The sequence below is a fragment of the Anas acuta genome, chromosome 6 (assembly GCF_963932015.1).
Source record: "Anas acuta chromosome 6, bAnaAcu1.1, whole genome shotgun sequence".
Classification (NCBI taxonomy): domain Eukaryota; kingdom Metazoa; phylum Chordata; class Aves; order Anseriformes; family Anatidae; genus Anas; species Anas acuta.
In genome coordinates, this window is record NC_088984.1 from 5,446,965 (window position 1) to 5,471,139 (window position 24,175).

The following is a 24,175-nucleotide window of genomic DNA, read 5'->3' on the forward strand; positions in this document are numbered from 1 at the left end:
CTGCAATCCTATGCATTATATGTTAGGATCCACTTAAAATGAATGTATCTGAAGTTATGAAGTTAACTGTTGCTGGAGCACAGAACAGATTTACACTAATGTCATTGCATTAAATATCCACATATTGCTAATCTCCTAGTCTCAGTTTTCCTGTTTTCTATTTTATATTCACTGTAAAGTATGCTAAGAAAAAATAATTATTTTAGCCTTGCCAATGATCACTAATTAATTGCAGGTAGTCTATAGTGGAAAAGATCTGAATCATCCTTTTGGACTATCGCATCATGGAAATCGTGTTTACTGGACAGATTATATGAATGGATCTATTTTCCAGTTGGATCTGGTTACAGGAAATGTGACACTGTTAAGAAGTGAGAGACCACCTTTGTTTGGGCTTCAGATTTATGACCCGCGCAAACAGCAAGGTATTAATAAGATATAATTTCTCAAAGCTTTAATATAAAGTAATATTTTCCATGTTGGTTATGGCATGACAAAGACACTTCTTAATATTTCAGTCCATTGATGTTAAAATCGATCATTTTGTACTTATTAACAGTGAGCCAAATTAGTATAACTAACTGTATTTCTTCTGTGTTTATTACTGTTTTTCTTGTGTGTGAAAGAGACACTGAAAATATGAATGGATAATATGTATGCATTGGCTCATGCACATACAATACTAATTTACTTCTTGTTGGGTAAGATCTTCATCAGCACCATATGACTTAGTCTGCTGAAAGTACAAGGTGCTGTTATACAGAATGGTGGCCTTTGAGAATAATGGAAGAGTAGGTTGTTTATGCTACTTGTGTCAGTAGAGAAATGAGATAGAAAGCCATAAAGTAGTACAGATAGAGTTTAGAAAATGCACACAATTTAATTTACATTTGTATTTTACTGAAGAAAACTTTGGAATCTGTTTACTGCATACGGAATTTAGATAAGTGTTGAATATTTGCTTTCTTTAGTGAGAACATATTTCTGGCTAATGTCTGCTACCAGAGATTGAAAGCATGAAACTAAATATCAGGAATGAGTATAAGTAAAATACTGTTTTAAAAGTGGTCTATGTTAAATAATAATAACTATAGATCTCAAAAAGAAAAATGTCAAGCCTATTGGGCTATCATTTTTGACGTGTACAAGTAGAACAGTGTTTCCAGTTCCACGGTTCCTACAGAAAATCGGAGACTCTAAGATGTTTGCAGTCCTGCAACATTTGATCCTGTACATGAAAAAAAAAAAAAAAAAAGAAAGAAATTTCACCATTTATCCCAATGCTATTTAGTACAGATACAACTTTAATGTGTACTTTGCTCAGCCGTAATAGCCAGCATATTAAAATGGTGGAGGTTTTTTTTAGGTTTACAGGACATCTCACAGACACCTTGTCACCATGCTTAAAACTCAGCTGTATTTTCACAGTATCATCACCAGTATGCAGCAGTGCATGTTAGAACACCTGACAGCTGTCAGTAACTTTGTGTGAACTGCATATGGCTTTTGGGAAGAAACAACAGGGGAAAAGAAAGCAAAGAAAAGCAGATGTGTTCATCAAAGAGTAGTGGAATGTCTGCCTTGAATTCTATCTGCCACGATCTCATTATACATGTACTTCTAATTTCTGTTTCTCTTTTTTTCTTAGTCTGCATTTGTAGTCACATTGTTTGAACATGTGCAACTGCAATTATAATTCAGACCTTTCTATATATACTGTTGGATTTCTTAAAACCACTATATTCATGGCAATCTGTCAGCACATGTAGACGTAACATATTAAATAGTTTCCAACACTTATTCATTTCCTAAAACGTGAGATAAAATGCTATGAGCTAATGATGTAATTGCTTTTTATTCTTACAAGCTATTGCAACCTGTAACTGAAATTATTCTTCTATTATAAGCTGTAGCAATCAGACTATGAGAATAATGTTTCCCTAAATGGAGAGGATAATTATAAAAGGATCTTAAAATGCTTACATACTCAAAAAAGAAAAATAAAAACAAACATACGAACAAAACTAGTTCTAGCGCAGCTGTTTTAAAGTTCCTTTTCTTGCTTTTACAGGTGATAATGCATGTCGTGTTAACAATGGAGGTTGCAGTACTCTTTGTTTAGCCATTCCTGGAGGCAGAGTTTGTGCCTGTGCTGATAATCAGTTTTTGGAGGAAAACAGTACAACTTGCACAAGTAAGCTTTTTAAAGAGTTCACTGGAAAATATTTTAAAATGTCTGATACGTTAACGGATTTAAATTTTTCACTTATCTCTTTTACAAAATATCAGAAATATAAGGAAATTTCAAGTTAATAATCTATATGAACTGGTTTCAGATTATTATATGGTCTTCATATCTTTAGTTGAAATCAGGCATAGAAAATGTTAGTTCTCAAGCTGTTCATAAAATCCATCAAGCAGATATTTATATCCATAACATGTCCTTACATAGGCTATGCAAATTTTGCCATCTTTTCCTTTTATCTCTGCCTTGGACATTTTCATTGAAACACCAAAAAATATATATATTAATAATAAAACATGGAATTTAAAATTAATGTTAATATCAGATAGTATGTGCATTAAAAAATATAATAATAAAAAAAAAGATTACACGCTATTTTGTAACTTAAAATTCTGATTGATCTTTTTGATCTCATTTGTTTAGTTCTTTAAGTGTAGTGTATGAAACTTTACATAGCTCTCCAGCTATAGACCTGGTACAGCTGAGTAAAGCAAAAGAATTATTTCATAGCATGATGAACATTACTGAGTTTACAATTACCTTGAACTTGACCCAAACGCATGGCAGGCAGAGCCATCTCTGTTAAAGCAAACTTTTCTTTTAGCAGAAAATACTGGAAGGTGGATTTACCACTGGTAAGAGGGAATGTAAGCATTAGGAAGAGAGGCTAGACACTTTCAGACCTCAATGAAGCATCTTTCCTCCTTTTTTTCCCATCTGACTTCAGTGCCCAGTTCTTTCCAAAGACTTTGGTGTTCCTGATAGGGTCATAGAGGGATGTGTTGTATTTTACACACTAAAGATTCTGAACCTTATGTTGAGAAACGTATCTGTCTGGATTTACCAGTAAGCTTGTAGCTTGCTACTTAATTCTACCGCCATAGAATTTTATCCTTTTCTTGCTGAGTTTGTACCAGTGCATAATGCAGGTGTTTGAGTTGTTGCTTGGATACAAGAATCAGCTTTTCAGTAATCATTTTCCAGCCTTTAAATGTGCAACAGAATTTTGATTGTCTGTGAGAATATTTTCTTTTCATTGTCAGTGAAGCATTACAATATTTTAAATGGGTATTTTTACACTATCATCTTATGCATTAATTAAAAAATAATGCCATTCTGTTATGAGTTCTTCCATTTGTTAAAAATATACTACCTCAGCTATACACTCAGGTCTGCATGCTGCTACAGGCTTCAGGACATATTACCTAAAAAATAAAAAGTTTATTAAAAACTCCTCTGAAGAGTGCAAACAAAAAAAATCTGTATGTATCAAGCTGATATATTACATGTGCTTCTTGGATATTTTTCCTAGTTAAACAGGGAGAAGTGCTACCACAGTTGTGCAAAGCAGAACAGTTTCAGTGCAACAATAAGCGCTGTATCCAGGATCGCTGGCGCTGTGATGGGGACGATGACTGCTTGGATGGCAGTGATGAGCATTCTGAAATTTGCTGTATGTATTCTTTGAAATTTTAACTCACATTTCATACTTTATTTAAAAATCTGGAAACAAAATAATATGTCTGTATTAAGCACAAGCAATATCCTTAAGTCATTTATGTAAATCTTTCATTTTCTTGTTTTAATAATAGTAGTATTTTTAAATGACACTCATACTAGTTTCATAGCTTAGTACAAGAGCAGTATGTCAGTCATAATGATTTTGATTTTGGCATTGTCATTTCTAATTCTTTCTGTGTAGGGATTTTTTGCTTTGATTCCAATTATTGCACTTTTTAAATACGGTCATAGAATAGTTGAGGTTGGAAGGGGCCTCAGGTTGTCTCTAGTTCAACCTTCTTAAGCTGGGTCAGCCTCACCTTGACAGCTGCCTTAGTAGGCAGTTCAAGGCGAAGTACAGTACCTGATGGCAGGGAATGAAGATGAGAGACAAACACATCTCCATAGTGCCCACATGCTGAACAAAAGGTAATTGACGCAAATTGAAAAGTGGGAAATTTCATCTGAACACAGTAAAACATTTTTATACTGTGAGAGTGGTCAAACATTGCAACGGGTTGCCCATCTATGGATATATTTGAAACTCAAAAGGACGTGGTCCTGAGAAACCTCCTCTGGTTGACCCAGCCTGAGTGGGGGATTGCGCTAGAAGTCCCTCCCTACCTTAAAGGATTCTGTAATTCTATAATGTTTTATTTATATAAGAAGAAAGAATACAGTACTTCCAGTTATGGCAAGATGTAATCTGTCTTTAAAAATTCAGTTTCAGTAGAGCTATAGTATTGTTGTTATCTTTACTTTAGAGTCCCAGTGTTGAAATGAAAATAGTAGAAAGCATACCAATTATGTATCTGTGTCATTCCTGGAAAGGAGAGTTGCAGCTGTGAAAATTCCTCTTTCCTTCCTCAGTTTGTTGCAATGCTTGCCTATTTCTATCATTAGATCATTTCCCTAAACCAAGTGTTCTTTACAGAAATGAAAATTCATCACTTATTTTCCTATCAGTTGTAGACATGATGAACTCTTCTACTGTGAAGCATTGTTCTCTTAGTCTGAAAACTTCTGTCATGGTCTCTCATTCTTTTCTCTCTGAGACAAAACAATTCTAATTTGTTCTTTTTATTTTAATTTTTTATTTTTTTCTATTTTTTTATTTTGTTTATTAGTTTGTTTAGATTTCTTTGCTATTTATTGAACGTTGTCAAATGATCCTTGGGGTTGGGTGTCCAAAATTGGATGTATGTACTTCTGCTGAGGTCTTTATGAACCTGATGAGGCTAAGAGAATTTGTTTGTGAGGATTGAGAGTGGTGTTTATATATCCTTGGGTAAATCTTGTTTGTTTCACACAGGCTTGATGTTGATATATACTGAATTTGTCATCCCTTGGTCTTCTTCTTCACCTCTGTTAAATAGACAATTATTCTTTTATCCTACATTTATGTATTTTGATAGTTCCATGTAGTAGTTGTACTGATTTAAATCCTAATTCTTGTCAAGACATTTGTCCAGTTGATCTGAACTGTAGTGTTTACTAACATAATACAGGGGATTCTTGTACTTAAATAAGAGGTTCAACTAATAAAAAGAGTGAGAAGGAAAATCTTTTGGCAAAGTTGAATTGATTCTCATTTAAATTAGTGTAATTTAGACCAATTCATTGATCAAAGCTCCTAATACTAAACGGATTTATACAGATATAAATGAAATCGTAATCTGGTCCCAAACCTGTACGTTACATATAGTTAGAGAGTCCACTATGATAGCAGTAATCCCTTTTCAACAGTTGCTATAGTAACTTCAATAGATTTTTTTTTTAATTAGCCTGAATTATTTGCAGTTATGAATAGAATACACACTCGTTAAATATATATATAAGCAAAAGCCTTAAATACCATTTAAAATATCTATGTATCTAATAATAAAGTCAGATTTTTAAAAAAGTCTTTCATTTTTACTTTTATCACATGTGATAGCAGTTTTATTTGCCAGTCAGATTGCAAACTAGGTTGCTTCATAAGTGAATACATACAACTTGGAATACCTTTTTGCTCAGATTATTAATTAATCTCCATCTCAAATGTGCTTGCACCTTCCACACAAAACACTCATGAAGGGTTCATGTGCTGTAGGTATCACACTCACTCTGTGTTGTTTTCAATGCGAAGAATAGGTAGAAAGGTCAAAGATAAAAGCTACTGAAATGTCAAGGATAAGCCTGCAAGATGTCTTTTCATTTTAAATACCATTTGTTTCCAGATATATGTTAAACTTTAAAAAAGAGACTGTGGATGGCTGAGTAGGTGGAAGAGAACATGAGATTTTATTTTTTTATTTTATTTTTTATTTATTTTTTTTAACCCAGCATTTGAAACTGTGTATAGTTTATTGCTCTTGTGTAGATGAGCAAGATCTGCTAATAATAGACCCTGTTATTAGCATAAAAGAAGCAGAACATATATACTTGTCACACTGGAAAAGGAGGTCAGCAGTATTTACATAATTTTTGTGCTTTCAAAGTCTTCCTTCTTCCAGTGATATTTGGTAGCTAGCAAAAACAGGTTTGTGAGGTACCTTTTTCACTCTTGAATATCAGATTTTTTGTCACTTTTGCACTGCATCATATTTTACTTTTTGACACCTGAATTTCTCTGGTAAGCAAAAAGGAGATATATATATGGCCATTGATAGTAACGTGCATCATTTCAAACACATTTTATAACCTTCTCAAATCTCTGATCACTGTTGTATAATATTTTGGATATGTGCTTAGCAATTTACATCCTTGTTCACTTCGGTGTTCTGTTTTGTTTTGCTTATATGTGCTTCAGTTTGCAAACCTCATTTTAGATGGATTAAAAGCAACTCAATGACATCCTTTTTTAAGGAAATGGCAATATTGTGGCAGCAAAGCCCAGCTAATGCAACAAAGCCTAATGCCAAACTTCACAGAGGATCATTATTTTAAATCAAAACTGAGAACTGAGTTAACTTGTATTCATTCTCCAGTTCCCAGTTCCTCAGGTAGCACATGTCCCTGTAGTCTACCAATATTATTTGTGAATGATGTGGAGGACAAGCCGTAATGGCAGTTGAATACTCAACATATTTCCTGGAACCCTGTGAGGATTCTTGAATGTTTCATCTTTGCCCTTCAGAATCTGACATTGATTGTCTTTTTTTCTCTGTATTGGAACGTCTTCCAGCACCACTCCTGTTCTGTGTATTCCCCGTATCTTCACTCAGTGACTTCAGTCTGCCTTCTGTTTCTGTCTGGTTATAAACTTCCCCTTGTCTTCCTTATGTGGGTGTTTTGAGAATCTGTAAACTGCCATCAAGACAAGGCACTCAGATCTTTTTGTGCTTTCCTACTCGTATTTGATTTGTACCGATATTAACATTTTTGTATTGTTTCTCTTTCTTTTTGCTTTTAAGAAACCTGCCTGTCTTTCTTTTCCCATACATACGTTCCATGTAAATAAATAAACCTGTACTGACTTGGTTTTGGGTGAATTGAAAAAAAAATAAAAAATGTATTCTGTCTAGGCACGGCATAATGAATGTTTAGATCCATACATAGTGTTCCAAACATGTAATGACTGTTTTGGATCTCATTTTGGAATTTGGGCATGCTCTCAGGTGGCTCATGTTTTTAAGGTAGTCTTGAGTTTTTTAAAATACTTATTAGTAAGTGTTTGTTCCTTTACTCTTAAAAGAAAAGATGTCTGAAATTTGTTTTGTTAGACATAATCCTCTAGCATCCATGTATTTGTACTAGAGAAAAAAAAAAAATAGCTCTCTGTTAAAAATTAGATAGTTTTCAATGAGTAACAAATTTCCCAGACTTACAGCAATATCAGTGACTTATGCAGAGGGAAAGGTCTATTCAACATCTGTGTATAGGCTACCTAGAAATTAACAAGTTTAAGCAAATGTATTTATTTTATGGTTTATACTATTTTGGTTAATTCAACTTTACTAGAATTTAAGATAGCTAAAGTATGTATGTATACAATTAAATTTTGAGATAGTTGGAGCCATATTTGTTCATTTCCTTAGTGTAACATAATAAAAATTTGGTGATATCTGGCTGCTGATAAACTTGGCTCATGTGAGAGAAGTATTCAGTTGCAAACAAAAAAAAATGTGTACAATTCTAGAAAGATTTACTTTTGTCATTTTAAACCTATTGTGAAATTGCCTTTTTCTTGATACTTGTGGTGTTTTTATTCATGTTGTCATATATCTATACCTAAATCACTGTCAAATTTTATATATGTTATGTGTATATATATATCTTTGAGGATTTTATATTCCTAATATTATTTACACAGAATATAAATGTGACCTTGACGGTAAACAATGGATCCAACAATTTACCAGTTTTTGTTACTTTTTGCAACATAAATCCTTAGATCAATTTTTACTGTATTAATTTTTAAAAATTGTTTTAATCTTCTTTTTCCCTTATATTTCAATGTTTTTATTTTTATTCTGAAAAAAATATATAGCTCTGTTCCACCCCAAATTAGGACCTGCATACACTGAAGAAAATATGTAAAATTTCCTGTTCAGTTCAAGGTGATTTTAGGCAAATATCTTTCAGTATTATATAATGCAAATTACAAGAGATGACATCTGTTAACAAATGTGATGGATGTGTGCATCCAGTCCTGGTCATTTGAGTGCTATACTCCCATGCATGTACCCTGTCATGTATATGGTATAGGTTTACTAGGTTACCAGCTGGGCAATACAAGTTCTTTTATGGATCCTTTGTGTTTTAAGCCTATTGAAATCCTCAGGTGATGAAATTCTCTGACAAACCTTCACCTTCATGTTTCCATGTACCAAATGTAGCCTGAAACAGAACTGTTGTTGGATAGCTATCATTATATTTTCAGCTGGTGTTAACTACTGTAGTTCAAATAACGTGAAGCTCTAATCTATTATATATTAGAGGCATGCAGGCTACATCTTGCATTTGCAATTTTTTGGAAACATAATTATTTCTGTTCACTTTTAACGTCTTTTCATTTGTACGTGTAAGATGCTACTACCTTTTCTCATTTAGTCATTATTATAAGAGGATTTCCATATTGACACCAGTGTGTTAGGAATTTCTTTCCTATGTATTTTTTAATTTATGTTTAAGTACTCAAAAATTTTTATTGACTGCATTGCTGAACTATTTTTATATTGTAGCAATGATAACCATGCTAACTACATCATCATTAAGTACAATTTAATATACTGTTTTCAGCTGCTTTTCTGATCATTTTCTTAGGATAACTGCTTTTCTGTTTTTCTTTTTCCAGTCAATCACAGTTGTCCTGACGATCAGTTTAAATGCCAAAATAATCGCTGCATTCCCAAGAGATGGCTTTGTGATGGAGCTAATGATTGTGGTAATAATGAAGATGAATCAAATAAAACCTGTGCAGGTAAAAACTTTACTTAATTCCAGCTCCATAAACTATTCAGGACTGCTCTGAGCTGAACTGAACCAGTCTACTTTTAGTAATCTGATTATTGCCATTTTAAATTAATTCAGATGTTGATGCACCTAAGGCTGGAATACAAATTATGTTTCACTTAATCCTTGTGCTTGACTGTGCTTTCCAAAGTAATTCAGCACTTAATCTATCCATATAAGTTGACTGTCAAAGCACTACTTAGTTGCATACTTGTCCCTACTAAATCTTTTTTGGCAGTTAGAATTGTTTGTTAACATGCTGTGATGAGTAAATTTTATTTTATGCTGACAAAACCATAATTTCTTACTCAATTTCCTTTTGGTATCTTGAAAATTGTTTTCATTTGGATTTGCAATTTATTAACTATATAATGGATTTATAAGGAAACACCAAGAGGAAAATTGTTTACTAATTCCACTAAAATAAATCATGGAGTTCCAAATCTTGAAGTGATGGTTGCTGCTGGTCAGTAGTGTACACTAAACAATCATTATGTACAAAATATCAGACATCAATAAGCTGATGGCCATTTTAAATTGAAATCCAATGATAGCATGTACCTGAACTCAGTTTGCTTGATTTAAATTTTCCTTTTCTGTGTACTGGTTGTTATTTGTGTGATCTGGCTAAAAAACATCTAGCACAAATACAGACCTCTAAAGTCCATGTCACCATTACAGTGTTACTGCAGATCTTAATATATCTTGATATCATTTCATATTCAATTGTATGATTGCAGAATAAGAGTCTGATTTGAAGACCATGCTTTGCATCCCTGGGTGCAAAATCCCTTGAATTTTGTGTTCTTTTTCCTTTTATTTTTGCACTGGCAAATGCTATTCACATTTAGAATAGTTCTTTGAACTATTTTAAGCTTGTATTCTATTTTGTTTGGGGCTATTTTTGTGAAGAAAAAGGTTAATTGAATATAGCAAATGAAAAAATACTCTCTTGATTTTTAGGGTTTCTAATATATGAGTCTTTTTTAAGAGTACAGTCACATATAAATGAACTTCCAAAGCTTAAATCTGGAATCAAAGTCTGTGTCATTATCATTGGCATTGTAGTTACAGGTTCAGATTTTGAATAAACACATAAATAGTGTCAGCTTTATATGTTAGATTGATGATTGATGATATTCATCAACTTTCAAAACCATTTCAGTAGTTACATAGTTTAATTTCATTTAATGATCTTTGTTTCTTCAGAGAAAAGACATACATCGTATACTTTAATGAATCATTACAGTTTCGTATTTGCAAATGCAAATATTCCAGGAACAGTAAAGCCAGGCATGTTATACACATACCGTATATTTTCTGTGTAAATAAGAATCTCAGTAATCATTGTTTATCTTATGAAAAACTGTTTGCAAATAAAAGACTTAAGATTCAAATTACAAACTAGAATATTTCATACCCTGCTTTTTGTTTATTTCAACTCTAGCACTGTTATTTTATCAAGTATTACTACTCTTCTACCACCTAGTTTTGTATATTTACATGTAAAAGAGTGTTTTCTTCAACACAGGAAAACCACTACGAACTATACAATAGAGAGGTAGAACACAGTCCTGCAGATTACCTCAATTTCCTCTGAAATCAAAGGAGGTGAATGATGTTTAGTCAGACAAAGTAAAATGAACAACCAGGCCAGGGGAGATTTGCAACTTCTACATACAGTCATGCACCAAAAGACCTAACAGATTTAGTCCATTTCCCTTGCATTTTTGGAGTGTTTTGTCTTGACAGCAAGAACATGTCAAATTGACCAGTTTGCTTGTGGGAATGGACGCTGTATTCCAACATCATGGCTGTGTGACAGGGAGGATGACTGCGGAGATGAAACTGATGAAATGACATCCTGTGGTAAGTGAATTTTCTCTTGATAAAAGGTAAAGTTATTCTACAGAAAGTTCAATATATAAGGTTCGCTTTTAATGCAAGCTGACACATAGAAAGAGTCTGAGGGTCTTCTTTTTCTTTTTATATGAACTGAAGATACTCTTTCTGAAATAACAAATACAATTTATTTGATTAATAAATAAACCAAACAAAGACTGCATATTCTATTAATGAGTTTTTAACTACAATACCAACTATGCAGATCAGTTAATACATTTCTAATTTACAATCCATTATTAAATACTGTCACCTTCATAAACTGATCTTTATCTCAGCCACATACCTGGGCCCACTCAGCGTAGTTTGATGTCAATAAATCAATGTGGTATTTTGCAGAAAATGGAATCTTTCTTGGTTATATAATGAGATACTAATTATTAGCAGCTCTGATGATTCCTGCTTTACTGAGATACTGCAAAAAGAGATGCACTCTTTCTAATCAGCTGCTTCCAAGCAATTAAAGTTTTTATAAGTCAGCATGACTGCCTTCATCTGTTTGACAGGTCACAGGTAACTGCCATGAGTCTGAGTGCAAAAAGGTCAATGAGCTGTCTGCAAAATATTGTATCAGGGTGTTATCTGTTTACAAGGTAATATTTATGATATTATTTGACTTAGTAGTATGGATTAGTAAATCAATCCACTTACTAATATGGATTAGTAAGTGTGTTGCAATATTATAGGACATTTTTCTGGACTGACTTATCAAGAGTTTTTGAGAAAGAATGCTGAGACAGAATATTTTAGTAGCATCAACCATGCAAAAATGAAGTAATAGGTTGTACACAAAGTGAATAAATAAATATAAATTATATTTGTTAGAATACTTAGTAGTTCTGTATTTTTTCTCAGATGTGTTTGATATTCTAACTTGGCTCACTGTTACAAAAATACATTGTTTTGTAATCAAAATTAAACTATGAAAACACTATTGTTGATTTTTTTCCCTTTTTTTTTTCTCTTTTGAAAATTCTTACTGATGTAAACTTTCAGCATTGTTAGAGTTCTGTTACTGATAACAGTTTTTCTGCAAAACTCTTAATACCAATGAAGCCCTTCTAGTGGATAGCAAGAAGAAAGCACATAGAGAGTAGATGTGTAAATGAGAGTGGCTGATACCCCTGTGCTCCATAAACATAAATCTCAAGGTCCTCAGCTGCCAGAAAATCTATAGAGTATGATCCAATCAGTAAATTCTGTTGATTCATAATCCTTTAAGTTTGTTTAATTTTCAATTATTCATGACTGGCAATCAGCTAATACCCATTAGTTGAGTTTACATTGTTACTTTTTAAGGCCATGTGTAATTTTCAGCACTATTTTCTTTTATAACTGCATTCAAGCTCTTTAGAAAATTTTATATGTACGTAGTTTCATGGAGTATTAACTTGTTTTCTCTTGTCTTGTTTCTCATTACTTTTTAACAATTTGTTAAGAAAAAAAGGTTATTTGATATTGAAAGTACTTGATATCTGATCGATAGATGAGAAATTTGATAAAACAGAAAAACAAAAACAAAAAAACATTATGTGAGTGAAAATGCTTTAAGGTAGGCTTCTAATTGCCATGCTTCAAATTGAGTAAGATCTGTTGCTTGCCATGTACAGAGATAGAGAAGGTGATTGTAGTGGACTTGCTGTATGTTAGCTTCTGAAATTATGGTGTTTTCTGTAATGGTACAGCAAGGCACTTGGTACAGTAATAGTTTCTGTGATTGGCCATACCTTGTGTTCTTGGTCAATTTATAAATCTTAATATTATCTTTGTTATACCCACATTTGATATGGTATATCCTGTCATCTTATCTGGAATATTTCTTCAGATCATTTAATCAACAATTATTTTACCTGCTGTCTTTCAGTTTAGCCAAATTTTACCTATGTGCCATATTTTAGGATTTTGTTCATTTATGCCTGAGTACTCTGATTCTAAAATATGTCAAATATTTGATTTTTTTATTCTGCCTTACAATTTGATGGCTAATGGGTAAAGGCATTGCCACTATCAAAAATATTTAGCTTTCCAATATTCTTTTATGAAACAGTTTAAAATTCATCTTGTATTTAATAGTTACAATTACAGATAGTTTTTTACCTGCATCAGTCTTCAGCTATGAATAACTTTTGGCTTATATTGGTTATGTATAACTTATATATAATTATGCTAGTCTATAGCTTTGGTGAGCAGGATGGGAAAGGTGATGCCAGTATCAAAATTCATTTTTTTCTTAAAATACAACTATTTCTAAGAATCATGGTGTTCCTGAAGACCCTCCTTATTTTTCTCCTGACTTAAGATTGTGTTTAGTGTCCATTTATCTATCTGTCATGCTATTTGCAGTCAATAACCAAAAGGCAAAAAAAAAGCATCAAAGAAACAGAGCTTTTACAGAACAGCTGGATAGCAAAAAGAAATCAGATTGGTGTCTACATTGTGCAGAAATTTCCCTGTGAGCTCAAGAGGCAACTTTGTTGTTTTATGTGTCTGCTGGGCAGTCAGCACAGGGATGACTGTGAGTCAGCTTCAGGAGGTGACAGCAAGGGTTGGTGTTGTGTCTGTCCTCCAGGATGTAAGAGGGAGCTGTAGAGTCTGGATGTTTGAGAAATATTGGAGATACTGGAAAACATCCTTGCAAAGACTGGTGATCTGAGAGACATGATATGCATGTATGTGTAAGGGCAATCACAAGTCATTTTGATTAGTTTCGGTCTCTTTATACAAGCATTAATATAAGGAAAGGGGGAAAATAACATTTAATATAAGGATTCAATTTTTAGAAAAAAAATGGGACAGCTAAAAATGCAAAAAAAAAAAAAATGCTTTCATCTTTGCTTAAAGCATCTAAGCTAGGCATCATCAGCCTTGAACATCTAGATTATTTGTATCAGAACAGATTTTTGGTTGTCACTGTAATGTGTTCCCCCAAGAAACAAATGTTTTGTTGAACAACAACAAAAGACTCTCTAAGAGTGATTGACAAACTTTTGTCACTGGTGTTAAATTTTCTTCCTACCTCTTTCTTGTGTTGAAGCAGAAGAATAATCACTTTAGTCTTACAATGTTCTTGGTGATCTCTAAATATTACTAGTTGATGTAGCTGGTTTGTTGCTTTATGTGTGATATTTTTTAAGCTAAAACCATCTCTGAGCTGCTATAAAAATAATAGCTTTTGTGTTAGCTATAGCACATTTTCTGCAACAAAGACAGCAAAAGACAGCAAATCTAAGTCAGAGACTCATTGACTAAATATTTCACTTCTTGTTGTAAAAAAATGCTATGTTTATGTAGCATGTTTAAAAAAAAATCACAAAAATGATTCACTACTTAGTGATTATATGATTCTCAAAATCTTTCTGAAGTTTAGCTTTATTTTAGCTCAGTTGTAAAAACACTAGAACAATCTAATGTAGCTGGAGACACCTAATGAGGATTCCACTTGGTGATTTGCTGTAGTTTGGCAGCTTTGTTGTAGCTGACAGGGCTATGCCTCATTTCAGATGTTACTTTCTGTTGCATTTAGGATGTTCTTTGTAGGAACTTCCAACCAGAAATTCCTCAGTGAAGGAAGAACTTAACTTTAGATGTTCAAGTGGATTGGTAATATCATTGTCTATGGTTTGTGTTAGGTATCTAACACTTTCTGAGAAGCATCTTACTCTCTTGAAGATCTCTACAGAGAGTTTAGGCTCATCCACACTCATTTTGAATCAAATTAAAATTCCAGATTATTTCTCATGAATTTGTAGGTTTTGTAAGGTGGCTCTCGTATTTTCCAAATGGAATGGATACAAGCACATTCATACTATTTAACATGTTAATAGTATGAATGTGCATGCCTAGCCATGTCATTGGTTTTAGAAGAAAAAGAAATCTGAAAAAACTCATTTTATGCAAAAGCATAGTAGACAATCTTAAAAACAAAGTTCATTGTAATGAGCATAGAGGTGACTCTCTATGAATGATGTCTGTTTTCTACTTTTTTTTTTTTTTTTTTTACAGGAATACACGTAGGAAATGATTGTAAATACTGACATTTTAATTTTGCATTCTATTATGTCATTGTGCAGTTACTTTTATTTCTTGACTGTTCTTTTACTTTGTACTTAACCTTCTAATTTTATAGTCTTCTATTTCCTGTCCTTTACTGGCAATTATTGCAATTGGGGAACCTTTTTTATATAAATAAAAATGCTGAAAACTCAGTTTGTATCAGTCATAAAACTAATGGCAAAGACAGGCCTGGTCTCATGGGAGTATAGGACCATGACATATGACACAGAATAATACACTTCAGTGGTCCACATTGATGAAGGATAGGTACTGGATGGTGTTTATTCTTAAAAGCCTTTTCTACCCCGCCTTTATTTTTTTTTCTCACTTTTTCCTCCTTTTCAAATTGCCTCAGGCAAGTGCAGATGTTTTTATAATGTATTCGACTTGTGTAATTTATGCATGCAGAAGGGTGAAAGAATCTCACTAAAGATGATGTACATTAAATAATTTTTGTTTTTGAACACTTTCACAGAATTCCCAACATGTGAACCATTAACTCAATTTATTTGCAAAAACGGAAGATGCATTAGCAGCAAATGGCTCTGTGATTCAGGCAAGTATCGAGTGTTCTTAACCTGAAATGAATAGGGTAGATCTTACTTTGGTATTCATTCTTTTTTTATGAGACTAATATTACCAGTTTGTCTTGCAACTGGTTCAGAGAATAAGTATAGTAGTTCTAAATCACTGACCCAATATAGAAAGCAGCAAAATTGAAGGAATATTCAGGAAACAGTGCAGTAGGATATGGTGATAGTTGCAAATAATGTATTATGTAAATTGAATTTTGATGCAATCTTCAATTATTTAAAAACAAAAGCAAAAACAAAATGTTGTTTATAAAAAGTATTTTCTACTTTCAGAAAACAAAGCTGTTCCAGGAACAAAATACGTAATTTGTTGTTTGTGGGCAAGTTCCACTGTATAAACAGCAACAAAGAGGGAAGGTCAGGAAGACTTTATGATATAGTTACTTCTTTTGTCCTAAAGATAATATATCTGAATGACAGCTATTCACATGAATATTTTTCCAGAGCTTGTGATGTGGGACGGATACCATGCCAGTTCTAACAACATTGGGTTGGTTCTTCATCCACCACATAATTTGATATTACTATAATTTTGTGAAGCTGACTGGAATTCATAGCTGTAAATGGACAAAATCCCCCAAATTATCACAGTGTGCTTGCTGAAATTCTGTGTAAGGAAACCCTTTGGTGTTTATCTAACATACTTATTTTTTTCCTCTCTTGGTGATCACAATCAAATTACAGGAACTGTCTTACGATTGTTGTAATGACTACATTTCACCCTTACTTACATGCTGCTATCTTTCTCTACCTCTCACTGTTGCAAGTGCATAGAAAAAAAAAAAAAGCAATACTGTTACAAATAATTGTTGACATCAGACTTTCATTTGGACTTATATACAGTTCTATGCTTGCTTGCTTAGACATGTATTTAACTGTCTAACTTAAGGAATCACTGAGAATAAAACAAAATTGTTTCATTTGGGAGCATCTGTAGTTACGTGCCTAAAGAAATGAAGAAAATCTACAGCCCCCTAACACTTCACTGGTATCTGTGACTGAATAGCTAAGTGTGAATAAGTGTAAGGGGCTTAGACTATCCAAACTGACAGACGGACAAGAGACAGAGTTAAGGAACTACATGTTCCTGCACAAGTAGGCCTTGCAGAGATCTTGACAGGCTAGAAGGCTGGGCAGTCATCAACTGCATGAAGTTCTGCAAGAGAAAGTTCCAGATTCTGCACCTTGAAAGGGGCAACCGTGGCTGCACGTACAAGCTGGGGGACTGGCGGCTGGAGAGCAGCCCTATGGAAGAGGATGTAGGGGTTCTGGTGGAAGGCAAGCTGAAGAAGAGTCAACAGCATGCCCTGACAGCCAAAATGGTCAACCTTATCCTCGGGTGCGCTGGTGCGGCCTCCCCTCACATACTGTGTGCAGTTTTGGGCACCACAGCATAAAAAGGACATAAAACTAGTAGAGTACGTCCAAATGAGGGCTGTGAAAACAGTGAAGGGTTTAGAGGTGAAGCTCTGTATGTCTGTATGAGGAGCAGCTGAGGTCCCTTGGTTTGTTCAGCCAGAGCAGAGCAGGCTGAGGGGAGGCCTCATGGTGGCCTGCAGCTCCCTCACGAGGGGAGCGGAGGGGCAGGCGCTGAGCTCTGCTCTCTGGGGACAGTGACAGGACCCGAGGGAACGGCATGGAGCTGGGACAGGGGAAGGGCAGGCTGGGGGTTAGGGGAAGGTTCTGCACCCAGACAGGGTTGTTGGGCCCTGAACAAGCTCCCCTGGAAAGTGGTCATGTCACTGAGCCTGCTGAAGTTCAAGAAGCATTTGTACAACACTCTCAGATATAGGGTCTGATTTTTGGGTAGTCCTCTGTGGAATCAGAAGTTGGACTTGATGATCTTTATTGGTGTCTTCCAACTCAAGATATTCTCTAATTCTGTGTATTAGAAATAAGTTTACTGTACTCTTGTGGGGAGTTAACAAACAGACTATTTTATTTACTACACTTTATTTTTTCTCACCTTTCAGAAATAGTTTATTTCTCCTGACATCTTTTACTCAGATTTTGTATCTTTTAAAATTAAAAAAAAATAAAAATTAATATTTGCAGATGATGACTGTGGCGATGGAAGTGATGAACTGGGCTGTATTCATTCATGTTCTGCTGATCAGTTCAGGTGCTATAACGGCAGATGTATCCCAAGCCATTGGGCATGCGATGGTGACAATGACTGTGGAGACTTTAGTGATGAAACAAAAACAAACTGCACCAAGGAAGGTAGCTATTTTCTTCTTCCCGTATTTTATTACTGGTAAATACAGAGAATGTATTATTATACATTCAAAGGATTGAATTTACATTTTGATTTTTTTTTTTTTTTTGAATTTACATTCAAACAAAGGACCCTAGTTAGGCTACATACTGTGTTTTTCTTGTATTTCCAATAGCAATGAAGCAGTGAAGAAGTCCCTAACTAGCAATAAACACACTACAAATTATGGCGTTAAGTTTTGCTATATTGCTGACAGTCATAGTGAATTTAAATATCATCTTACCACATTTAAAAGTCTACTTTTAGTATGATTTGTAGGAGACATCTCTGTACTTTTCTGGGATAACTCATGGTCTTTATCTTTTCTTTCCTTGCTCACATAGTTGCCAAACTTCCATTTAACTGTTTGAAGATGTCAGTCTTACTCCCCACCCCCATACACTTAAGTGAAATGAGGAATTTGCCCATTTATTTTTCTCTCTTTGTACCTGTTATTCCCTGTAGAAATCTGCATTTTATTTGTAAACAGAAATATTTAACATAGTTTTAAGGTAGAGAAGAGGAAGTGGGAAAAGGGTAAGAGTGGCAAATGGGAAGGGACAGTTTACATCATTGCATTGTCTTACACATTTTATAATTTAAGGGGAAGTTACTTTCTAGAATATCTTTGGAACACAACACAGGAAGGAATTTGGTTAGTTTTACAACAAGCTTTGAATATTTCAGATGCAATATGATAGTACAGAAGGATACTACAGAAGAAGAATGCATTAAAAAATAAAATAAAACCCTATGCCAAGAGAAGTTTCATTGTTTTACTTTACTGAACTATAATAAACATGATGTTTGTCTTTTTAACAGAGGTGCATGCTACCTAGATAAGGAGCCAATAAGGAACATTTCTTAAGCTGCTGTTTACATTTTCTGTGGTTTTTTTGTTTGTTTGTTTGTTTTGTTTTGTTGTTTTGTGTGTGTGTGTGTGTGTGTGTTCTTTTTTTGGTTGGTTTTTGTTTTATGTAGTAACTCATTTCTGTGCTACTCCAATATTAATTTCTGATAGTATTGCTGAAGCATAGAAATGTTTTAACAAACTACAGTCACCATCAAATGTCATACTTTGTGTATATTTGGGTGGGGAGGGAAGGGGACCATGCTTGTGGCAAAGGATAAACTGATAAAAAGAAGCTAATATATTTTTCTCTCATAGTTTTCTATTATAGTGATCAATCATAGAGATTTTCCCACAACAAAATAATTGTACTTGATTTTATTGGTCCTTTTAATGTACCTGCATTCTATCTCCAGACCTCATACAAACAGATGGATTAGCAGGATGTTGTACATAAGTTCTTAATTTTTATGTATTTGAAAATGTATTATTATTTATGTGTATTAAAATAACTGATCTGGTACTATTCATTTGCCTCCCTTGTTCACTCCCATCTCTTTTTATACAATACCACATTACATTGGGACTTAAGTCACTCTCTGAAATAGGTGTTTTCATTTTTCTAAGAAACTCCCTCTCCTGGAAGATGCAATGGGAAGGAATTTCAATGCAGTCCTGATGGGAATTGTGTTCCTGAGTTATGGCGCTGTGATGGAGAAAAGGACTGTGAAGATGGTAGTGATGAAAAAGGCTGTAATGGAACCATACGGCTGTGTGATGAAAAAACAAAGTTCTCCTGCAAGAGTACAGGTATATATTCACAAATATGTTTTGCTCTCACTTATACTGTGTTTGTGTTTCTGCATGTGACTTGGTCATAAAGGTACTATGTGAATAGTGGTTTTAGTGTTTAATGCTACTGAGGTTATGCATACCAGAATAGCATGAATATGCTTCCCTAATCTGTTTTCTGATTTATGATATAAAATGGATGGTTTTTGAGATTATGTAAAGCTGCGACTGTTCTCTTGATAGTACATTAAAACAAATATATAAATGTAGCGTTTAAAAATGATTTAAATTCCAAGTATTTTATTCCATTTTCCGTCTTCAGCACTACAAGTGATTTCATTGAAATTATATAAAGTAATTAGTTAGAAGACTTCAAAGAATTAGAACTACAGCATTGGAAATTATAATGACAACGTTGAAAGAAAAATGTATTCACCGAGAATGCTTAATATCTAGTCTTGCTACTTGCTTTAAAAATCTGAAAAGAATATGACTAGCTAATGTTTACATTAGGATATTTTGCAAAATCATACTTAAAAGGAATATGAAATGTATATAGGTTGTAATTGTATTAATCATTTTTTCAATTTATTTCAAAGCTTAATGAAATATTGGCGGTAAAGTAACTTTTAAAAACAAAATTTAAATTGCGATATATATAATTAGTAGTAATTGTAGCTGCCATTAGTAATGTAAAGAAGAGCATGTCCTAGTGTCTGTGTTATAGCTGAGCATGATAAATGTTGCAAATTAGTTATGTGAACTCTGACTAAGAGTATTTGCAAATGTGTATGGATATAGTAAAATACTTATTCGAATCTACAGTATGAACAGAGTCGAGTTTTAATAATTTTTTAATACTTCAGGATGTCTTAGAAAAGCTTGGTTGTTTGCTGCTACTTGGCTTTTAAAGTTACAGAAATCATAACATCTGAATAAATATGAAAATAAAAAATATGAAATACAGAATTTTGTCTATACTAAATAAATTGCTTCATTTAGTATTCTTACAGTTTCCATAACTATGTATTTAAGTATTAAAACAGACATACAAACAAACCAAACTTCAATAAGTAAAAAAGGATTATTTTCTTTTAACAGAATAGCCTTTTCCCTAAAATAGGCTGATGAGAACCCTGAAAGAAGAAAGGCACTTCCTTATGAAGTATAATATCTTTTTTTCTGAAGCTAGAATGGGGAAAAGTTTTTGAACTATTCTTCCTCATTATACGTTTAACCATGTTTATAATCATGTGCAATGAGTGCAATGTCTCAGTCAGTTTGTGGTATGGAGGATGAAATGTGGATTCTCTGGCAGCAAAAAATTTATTTTCATCAAACATTTGCTGAATTTAAGGATATATAGCTTTCATTTATAGGAAAACTTGATCATGCTTGGTAGTGGTGTGGAACCATCACTATTGGAATCAGTTCTGACAGTTCTATCAATAACTTTTTTTTTTCATTGTTTTCCTTCCACCAGTCCTGGAAGGAGCAAAATTGCTGTTCCAGAGGAGAAATGTTAGTAATGCTTTGTAACAAGAAGCTGCAAAATCAAATTTTTATTTAGTTACTTTTCAATTTAATTCTGGATGGTGGGACAAATGAATATTAATGGTGTTATGAGAAATAGTTTATGTCATAATCCTCTCATGATTCTCTCAGGTTTCTGAACGTCATTTTCTCTGTGGATTATTTTAAAGAAATTATAATGTCTAGCTCTTCACACTTGTCAGAATCGTTCATACTAAGAGAAGTGGGCTAATTTTTCCCTTACATACTGCTAGGTGGTAGCATCCAATTTACTAATTCAAAATATAATAGGTCTGCTTCAAAAGAAAGGTCAATTAACCTGTTAATTTACATTAACGGATTTCAGATTGACATTTCTCATTTTTGCTGGAACATCACGCTATTGTTTGTGGAGATGTGATAAACAAAGTTAGAGTTATGAGCAGCAGTAGTGTAGGAGGTACATTAACTACCTTAGATTAACTGCTGTTGGGCTGCTTCTAGTCCACTTTCTGCTTTTAAATTAAATTAGACTACTTCTAAGTTAGTTTAGGCTAAATTAGATTAAGCTAAGATTAAACTAACTATTCTAAATTCAGATTCTGTCCTACAATTTTTTACAGGTATGTACCTCAACTGAGATTTATGTACTGCAAAAATCTAAACTTTTTATTCTGTTTCCTACTTGCAGATTGGACCAAAACTAAAATCTGTGCAATCTCACTTAAAAATTGCTCTAATGATAGTAGTATTCAAGTACTTCTTTGAAGACAAATGTAAGAAAGTCATGAATACTTCAGTTTAGTAAGCAATATATCTGAACTGTATTGTACATTTTTCATGCTTAGGGCTTTTTGTATTTTGTTGAAGAAGCAGTTAATTCTGTAGCTTACCATTTTTAATGCTATCCTGTGGGCTATCATTTTGTACATTTTTTTCCCCATGTGTTGATAATACACCAGAGGAAAAAAAAATGAAGGAAGAAGTAAGATTTATTGGAGTGGGAAAATAAGGAATGTACACAGAGAGAAAGTAACCAGTTGGTGATCATTACAGTGATGTTGGAAGAGGAGGACAACAGTAAATAATACTGCCTGAATACGGAATATAAGAGTCAAAATGGAAGATTGTGATATGGGATGAGTAGATGAGAAAAATTTTCTTTTGTCTCATCCAGGAGATATTTATAAGCATCTGCTTTGAACAAAAAGCTTTTAAATAGCAGAAATTAGTTTAAGGAATTAGTTTAAGAAAGTCTCGAGTGTGTACTACAAAGCAAGTAAGATCATTGACTGACTGGCATAGTTGCTGCATTTTGTTGAACATGTAAGATTAGAACATATGCGTTTTTGAGTGAATGAGTTTGGGTCCATTCCATAGGTTAGGAAGGCATTACAGCTTTCAGCAGTTAGGAGCAACACTAAGAGGAAAATGAATGCAATTAACTGTCCATCAAAGCATCTTTCCTACAGTTTAATAGATCATCAGTCCAAAAACTCCCTGGGTTCGGTAGACTGACAAAGACTGAATGGTGTGTAAAAAGTTAATTCTCTGTTGTACTTGCTAACAGTTGTATAAAACGGGGGAAGAAAAAAAGCTGGAGAAGCATTTGGATGAGTCTTTTACCCATGGTTCTTGCTTCAGAACTTCTGATGTACTACTTTACATTTATTTTTTCTGTATTATGCTAAAGAGGTATGGCAAAGAAAAGATATCCATTCAGGCAATTAACTTATGATAGAATTTTACAGAAATGGTTTCTAGAAACCAAAAATGTAAGATTCAGTAAGGGGCAGTAAAGCAATAATAATTGAGTGAATTTGAAGTAATGATTTCAAGAGAGTCATAATATTTCATTAGGTCTGTCTCTTTAGAATTTTGTCAAAGATTAATTCCTTGTAAGTATATTCTACTTAAGAACATGTCATAGCTGTCATAGTGGTAGCTAAATCATTTAGTTTAAAATATATCTTCATTAAGGTAAGAGAAAGGTAGGCAAACTGATTAACTCTGTAAACATTTGTATGTATAAAAGATTAAAGAAAAAAAGTAAGAAAGAAAAACAGATTGCTTCTCTACTAGAAGCAACATCAATTTACTTTGGGACCTGGCATTTGCTTGGTATTCATGTCTTCCATTAGCTTTCATTCTACTGCTGTGTTAGAATAATATATAAAATCAATGTTCATTTCAAGATAATAATGAATATAGGCATTTTTTGAAGCAATTTTGATTGCATGTGAGAATAGACAGTGTACATGTTATGTGTACAGCTTTATTTCCTTGTGTCTGTTCATTCCTATCTTTTTTGGATATTTGGGACTTGGACACCTTGGTAGGGTGTTTGGGACTTTGACCATTACTGAAAAAGTGGAAAGTTTTTCATTCTAATTGACATCTCTCCCTGTTTAAATTTTCATGTGATTTTGTACTGGTAAAATCATGTTCTGTTGTTTGAAACCACATTCTTTGTACTGTGATCCTGAAATTTCAATTCTTTTTGTTGCTCACTGAAAGTGAAAGCAGCTTTGTGGGATGCTGCAGAAACATATTTTTTCTTTGTTCTTTTACCAACGTATTGCATCATTCTGTGAAGATGGTACCTCTGCTACTGAAAGAAGGTGACAACAAACAGGAACCATTATTTTCATTTTAAGCTAACCAGCAAACAATTCTTTTTAAAAAAATCAGCTACTGTGTTATGGCAGATGGTAGAATGACAGTTAGGGATGGGTACTATATTTTGTAGACAGCTCTACAGAATCTCTTTCAAGGTGTTTTTATATGGGACAATGTCATGTGTAACACAGAGTAACTGATGGCCTGTAGTGGACCAGGCACTGGGGTGCATTTAATGGGATGAGAATTTTATTCTAGCTGATTATTTCACTCGCTTGCTTCCCCCACAATGTCATATTCAGTCTCAATTTTCTGTTGGAGAGATGGTTGCCAAACTGGGAAGTCTGAACAAAAATTCACGTTAGTTCATGCTATGCAGCAGTTTGCAGTTACCAGCCTTGCATTTAAGTCTTGAT

General features: G+C 33.6%; 1 protein-coding gene across 10 annotated transcripts in view; it reads left to right on the top strand.

Moving 5' to 3' along the window:
• LRP1B (LDL receptor related protein 1B) overlaps positions 1-24,175 on the top strand; it is a 666,036-nt gene that overhangs the window by 429,456 nt on the left and 212,405 nt on the right. For all 10 annotated transcript variants that reach the window (XR_011098017.1, XM_068687099.1, XM_068687103.1 and 7 more), the window contains 8 exons: positions 236-425; positions 2,072-2,194; positions 3,558-3,698; positions 9,024-9,149; positions 10,934-11,050; positions 15,612-15,692; positions 17,785-17,952; positions 19,464-19,646. Coding sequence is in view for 9 of the 10 variants with exons in the window: in XM_068687099.1 (XP_068543200.1) it covers positions 236-425; positions 2,072-2,194; positions 3,558-3,698; positions 9,024-9,149; positions 10,934-11,050; positions 15,612-15,692; positions 17,785-17,952; positions 19,464-19,646 (1,129 nt within the window). In the remaining variant the exon portion in view is untranslated. The remainder of the gene's footprint in view (positions 1-235; positions 426-2,071; positions 2,195-3,557; positions 3,699-9,023; positions 9,150-10,933; positions 11,051-15,611; positions 15,693-17,784; positions 17,953-19,463; positions 19,647-24,175) is intronic.